Raw genomic sequence first — 5,779 nt, forward strand, 5'->3', positions numbered from 1 at the left:
TATGTGTACTTCGGTGAGCATGGGGGGGGGGGGGGAGGCAGGGGGGGGGTGCGCAGCGCTGGGGAAGCCTGCCAGCTGCTGCCTGCTTCTGGCCCTGAGCGGCGGCCCGTCCTGCTGCGCTGGCCGTTTGCTGCTACCTGACAACCCTGGTGGCGCTGCGCTGCTCTGCAGACGCGCGTCACGACTACTGCGGCTGCCTGGAGGACATGGTGGCGTGGTGGCCCAAGGTCAAGCCCGGCGGCATCCTGGCGGGCCACGACTACATGTGCGCTGCCTGCCTGCTGGCCTCCCCTGCCCCTGCCTGTCCTGGCAGTGCACGACAGCCAGCAGTCGCTCACTGCCACACCTCCCTGGCGTGCAGAGATGCGGCGGGAATGCGGGCTGTGCATCCGCTGGAGGACTGGGCCTTGTGCGCCAATGGCACTCGGCATGAGGGTGCGGTGCAGGGCGCGGTACACGACTTTGCGGTGCAGCACGGGCTCACGGTGGCTGTTGCCTACCAGGAAGCCCAGAATCCGTTCAAGACCTGGATGGTGCGCAAGCCCAGCAGGTGTTAGCTTTATCTTCCTTTCTGCTTGAAAGCTCTTGTATCTTGAATTTCCAGCACTGAGTATATATCCTCTTCATTTCATATGTCTTCCCTAGATCCCCTTCACTTCCTTAACGCGCCGACGGGTGTTTCAATCAAATGCCTGTGCAAACTGAAATCAAAGCAGGCTGTGCGCACTGTGCAAGGAGAGCAGGGCTCCTGGGGGAGCAGTAGGAGATGAAGCATGTGACAAAGAAGAAAAAATGGAGGGTACAGTCAAGGTACATCACAGGGAAGGCGTCCTGAGCAGCGCTCGGCGTGGCAAGGGAAGCAGCTCAAGCTAAATGAAAAGAGGTCAATGGCCTCATTGGAAAGGGCGGATGAATTCAGAAAAGCTGCGGTGCATGCTGTTCCAGGCTCAATGGAGGGGCGCAGGTGGGCGCGGCTGCGACTGCAGGCCAGAGCGGACAGGTGGCGTGCATCGGTGAACTAGGCTCAACTCCACCCGATTCAATGCATCTCATGGATGGATCCACTAAACTATACAGCTACATCTGGCCTCTATTCTAGCTCTGCTTCAGATCCAGGCTGCCGAGCGCCAGGCTGGCAGCCTCTGTGCCTGGCTCAGTCTCCTCTGCGCCTGCCTCCTCGGCAGCCGCTACCAGGCGCGACTCAGCGGCGGCAGGCTGCACAGCTGCCGCTCCCGCCTCATCCTCATCCTGCCCAAACTGCTTGTCTCGCACCTCCTCCCAGGGGCACAGTGTGGGCTTGCCCTTGTTTATATTCTCTGCCTCCCTGTATAGGTGCAAGGGGGATGCTGGGCGTCACTTGGAACACGGTTGCCGCGCAGATGCTGCAGGCCTTCACGTCTGCCGCCACATGCACCGACTCACTTCTGCACATCTTCGAAGATACGCTTCGTTTGGTTGCAGCAGATGCGCTTGAGGATGCGGTACAGCGGGGGAGGCATGTACACGCCCAGCGCCAGGTCCTGCAGCGGTGGAGCACGCTGGCTGGTGGCGGCGCCGCGCGCAGGGCACTGTCAAGGAAGCTTGGCGCCCACCCACACTCCCTGCCTGCAGAGCTGGCCGATGGGCACCCTGCATCGCCCAGCGATGCCACTCTTCCCATCCACCACACACCGCACCCGACGCTGCCGCTCCCACCATCACCCCCAGCCCTTCCCCTCCCTCCCACCTGGTCCAGCGTGGACAGGCTGGCATGCTGCGGGTCCTTGGGGTGCGGCCTTATGGTCCAGCGCCCGTGGAACCGCTTCATGATGCCGCCCCCCGAGGGGTCCAGCCTGAAGTCCATGGTCAGGGCGTTGTCGTCCTCCTCCACATCCAGCTTGGTGGTGAAGGTGCCCTTGAGCCACAGGAAGCGCCAGGAGGCCTGCGGGGAGGGGGGTGGGAGCTTGTGAGGGGGCCAAGGGCGGCGGCTGGGACGAGGTAGAAAGAGGCAGGGGCGACAGGCAGCACAGGCAGCACAGCGAGCCCTGTCCCTGAGCTACACACACCACCACCACCCACATGCCGCACCGCACACGTCCTTCCACAGGGCACCCACCTCGTGCGCCACCTTGACCGTGCGGCGGCCGTGGCCGTCGTCGTGCAGCACTCGACGAAAAGAACAGCGATCCATGTGGCGAAAGATTTTTGAGTTTTCCGGGTGGGTTATGACCTGAGACAGCCAGCGAGGACGTGCACAGCCTGGGACTACGGCAGAGCTGGCAGCGCCTGGCGCCGCACCGCACAGCATGGGACAGGGCGATCAAAGGAGGCAAGGACAGCCACCGCTGCCTGCCACCGACGCCCTAGCGGCAATTTTACTCTTTTTTCCCTCTCCCTCTGACTCTTTTTTTCCCTCTCCCTCTGACACCGAAACCCTTTTTCATGTAGCTGGGACGACGCATCAGCGGCACCAAACGGGTGCTGCTGCGCTGTAAAGTAGTGCTAGTAGTGATTACCTGACGATACAGGGTGTGTGCCGGCATGCGGAAGGCGGCGGAGGCCTCGATGTGGCACAGAAAGCCGGGGCTCTGGGTCACCTTGATGGACACATCCTCGTTGCGGTGGATCTGCAGGAGCCCGCGGCAGCGAGGGCAGGGTGGCGGCAGCGATGGCAGGTGGGACAGGCAGGGATGCGGGAGACCGGCACGGGGAGCGCCCCACCTCCTCGTCCACCTCATCCCTGGCCTCGTCCGCGTCGAGAATGTCAGCTCCCACAGGGAAGCTATGCAGGCTGGAGGGCTTTCTCATGTGGGCGGCCTTCAGGGCGAAGTGGGCACAGTGGTGGCGGCGGTGGGAAGGTGGACCAGCCGCCCACAAGGCCCAGGACGCATCGGCGGCCTGGGTTGGACGCCGCATGCATCTTCACAGACCTTCAGGCCCTATATTCCAGTGCGGGAGTCGGAGGGTGGCAGGGTTGAGTGGCGGAGTCCCTCCGACAGTCCCCTGATCGGTCTATGGAGTTCTGGGATCACGGTGGATGCAATCAAATAGCAGAGAGAGGGCGGGAGCGCTCTCACTTATTTTCCCTCCACGTCGGCAATTGCGCGCAAAACCCAGGAGCTCGTGCCCTTTTGCATTTATTTAGAGGTTGGTGTGCAGCCCTGTGCACTCACGCTATCGCGGGGTCTTAGGGGGAGCCTCCTCCGCTGCCCAGGGCAGCCATTGCAAAGTTATGGAGGCCTCCACGGTGTTGGTTGCCCTCTGCGTTGCGGCAGCGGCACTGCTGATCCGTCGGCTGATCGGCTTCCTGCGCTGGACTGCCGCCGTGCGCCGCCTGCCGTCGCCGCCCTGCACCGACTTCCTGGCCGGGCACGTCAAGGCCATGAGCGATGCCAGGTGCGGCGTCGTCTTGCACTGTTGATTTCTGATAGGTTCATCCCTGGCAACCTGCGGCTGCCGCACCCAGTGCCCCTCTTTGGCATGCCGCCTTTCAAACCCGCAGGCATCATCGTACGCTGCTGCACTGGGACAACCAGTGTGCCCCCGTGTATTCCCTGCGTGCCTTCTGGATGCGAATGGTGGTCATCTCTGATCCGCATTACATCCATCAGCTGCTGCGCAGCGATCGCAGTCTAGGGGTGAGCCAGGGTGAGGGAGGGAGGGTGGGTTGAGGGATGATGCGCCGGCCTTGGTTTTTTTAAGATGGGTCCCAGCTCTACTTCTTGGCCGGCATCCAGGTGCTCCCAACACTTGTGTCCACTCCAGGTGGACAAAAGCATGAACACATATCAAGAGGTGGACCCCATGTCCTCGTGAGTGCGCACCCAGGCATACCCCCCCCCCCCCCCCCCCCCCCCCCCCCAAGTGGCGAAGAGGGGCCTAAGCTGTCCCGAGATGTGCCTGCCAAACTCACGCCCTGCTGCTCCTCCCCGCTAGCTGGCAGAGCCCGCCTAGTGCGCCCCTGCGTGCAGGGACAAGGGCTTTCCCTCGCTGTTCACCGCCTCCACCCACTCGCCGCACTGGAGGCTGGTGCGAAAGGGCGTGGCCCCGGGGTTCAGCACTCGCTGCCTCAGGCAAGCTCAGGGCTGCTGCGCTGCTGCTGCGCTGCTGCACGGGCAGCCCATCTCTCGCTGTTGCCGCGGCAAGTGTGTGTGGTTGTGCTGGTGCAGAAGCGGGGTGGAAGGGCAAGGGGGAGGGAGATGGGGAGGCACCATCCACCCAGCTCTGCTCTCCCAGCGCAGGAGCGGGTTCCGCCACATCCAGGGCGTGTGCCGAGAGCTGCTGGACCAGCTGCAACGCATCGGGCCCGGCACAGGTGGAGGGGTGGGCGGCAGGTCGCTGCCAGTCAGTTGCTGCTGCCTGCGCCATCCGTGCCTCCCACTGCGTGCCTGCCGCTGTTGTGCGCAGCCTTCGATGTGGACCACCTGCTGATGAGGGCCACCCTGGATGTGATTGGGCGGGTGGCGTTCGACATCGATTTCCGGGCGGTACAGGTGCGTGGTACAGGAGCACGTGGGCAGGAGGGGATGGAACTCATGCCGGCGCCCGTTGCAGGCGGCATGCTTAGAGGCAGGCGGGATGCTCGAACTCCTGTCATTCATCCCATTAAAGCCGTCCTGCCCAACCTCCCAGCCTACCCTGAGCTCGTTCAGGAGTTCAATGTTGCTGCGTCCAACAGCCAGCCGACCTCAAACCCCGAAGACGACGAGATTTTCACCATCATTCGCGAAAGCATGAATGTGCGATGCCCGGTCCTGCTTGTACAATCCTTGGTGCACTGCAATTGCAAGCCTCATGTGCATTTATGGCCAATCTGCCGGTGCGGCCGACATTTTGCTGCAGGAACTCAACTCGCGATGGGCCAACCCGCTTCGGGGGCGCTACATGTTTTGGCTGCCGGTGCGCATCCCGGTGTTGGGTGGATGGCCTGCCTGCTCAGGCAGCTGCTCGGCAACCCGAGCTGCTCCTTTGGCACGAGCTGACGCCACTGCATGTTACCTGCCTGCTTTGTCACAACCTTGCTCTTGTGCCAAAAAGCAGGAGGTGCGGCACGCGATGCGCTACTGGCGGGCGCTGCAGCAGCACATGAGGGGCGTGCTGAGGGAGATCCGGTCGAGAGGGCCACCTGCAGGTGGGTGGGCTTGGCGGGCTGCTGCCGCGCTTGGCACAGGTCGCTCCCTGTTGCTCCCTGTTGCAGAAACAATGTGTTTGACTTCCATGCTTGCCTGTCCGCCCGCCTGCAGACGGGGATGAGTCTATTGCCGCCCACCTGATGCGCTTGAAAGATCCCCACACAGGGCAGCCGCTGGCGGGTGAGTCCCGCTTTCGGTCTGTGCCCATCCAGCTGCAGTGGGCAAGGATTGGACCACTTGCGGTATGGGCGCTCAAGCGCCTGCCCACCTCCCTTGCCCTTCCCCAGACGACCGCCTGCTCCCCGAGATCGCCACCTTCTTCGTCGCCGGCACCGACACCACCGCCCACACCATGACCTGGACGCTGTACCTGGTGGCGCAGCACCCGGAGGTGGAGGCCAGGCTGTGCGCTGAGCTGGACGCGCTGGGCCTGCTGGCCACGCCCCAGGTGCGCGCAGGGCTGTGCGTGCGGTGCCCGGCGCCATGTCATTCATGGTCCAGCAACGCAGCCGCACCCCGTGTGGCCACTCGCCACGTGCTGCTTCTGGCTGTGCAGCGCCCCGAGCCGCGGATGGTGGAGGTGGAAGACCTGAGCCGCCTGGTGTACCTGGCAGCGGTGGTGAAGGTGAATGGGGGGGGGGGGGGGGGGGGGGGGGGGGGGGGGGAAA

General features: G+C 63.6%; 2 protein-coding genes across 2 annotated transcripts in view; one reads left to right on the forward strand and one right to left on the reverse strand.

Annotated features, from left to right (window-relative positions):
* Positions 1-647: 647 nt before the first annotated feature.
* Positions 648-3,020, reverse strand: CHLNCDRAFT_57275 (hypothetical protein). Its single transcript, XM_005849796.1, has 7 exons — positions 2,910-3,020; positions 2,701-2,796; positions 2,496-2,606; positions 2,096-2,209; positions 1,727-1,921; positions 1,423-1,520; positions 648-1,324 (listed from the first exon to the last, which is right to left on the reverse strand). The coding sequence occupies exons 2-7, from the start codon at positions 2,785-2,787 to the stop codon at positions 1,096-1,098; spliced, it is 834 nt and encodes a 277-aa protein (XP_005849858.1). The 5' UTR covers positions 2,788-2,796; positions 2,910-3,020; the 3' UTR covers positions 648-1,095.
* Positions 3,021-4,394: 1,374 nt separating this feature from the next.
* The window catches only part of CHLNCDRAFT_34731 (hypothetical protein), a 3,477-nt gene continuing 2,092 nt past the window's right edge, over positions 4,395-5,779 (forward strand). The window contains exons 1-7 of the mRNA XM_005849533.1: positions 4,395-4,472; positions 4,632-4,718; positions 4,822-4,878; positions 5,020-5,110; positions 5,223-5,291; positions 5,399-5,559; positions 5,668-5,736. Of these exons, the coding sequence (XP_005849595.1) occupies positions 4,410-4,472; positions 4,632-4,718; positions 4,822-4,878; positions 5,020-5,110; positions 5,223-5,291; positions 5,399-5,559; positions 5,668-5,736 (597 nt within the window). The 5' untranslated portion in view covers positions 4,395-4,409. The remainder of the gene's footprint in view (positions 4,473-4,631; positions 4,719-4,821; positions 4,879-5,019; positions 5,111-5,222; positions 5,292-5,398; positions 5,560-5,667; positions 5,737-5,779) is intronic.

This window comes from Chlorella variabilis (genome assembly GCF_000147415.1).
Source record: "Chlorella variabilis unplaced genomic scaffold CHLNCscaffold_5, whole genome shotgun sequence".
NCBI classification, from domain to species: Eukaryota; Viridiplantae; Chlorophyta; class Trebouxiophyceae; order Chlorellales; family Chlorellaceae; genus Chlorella; species Chlorella variabilis.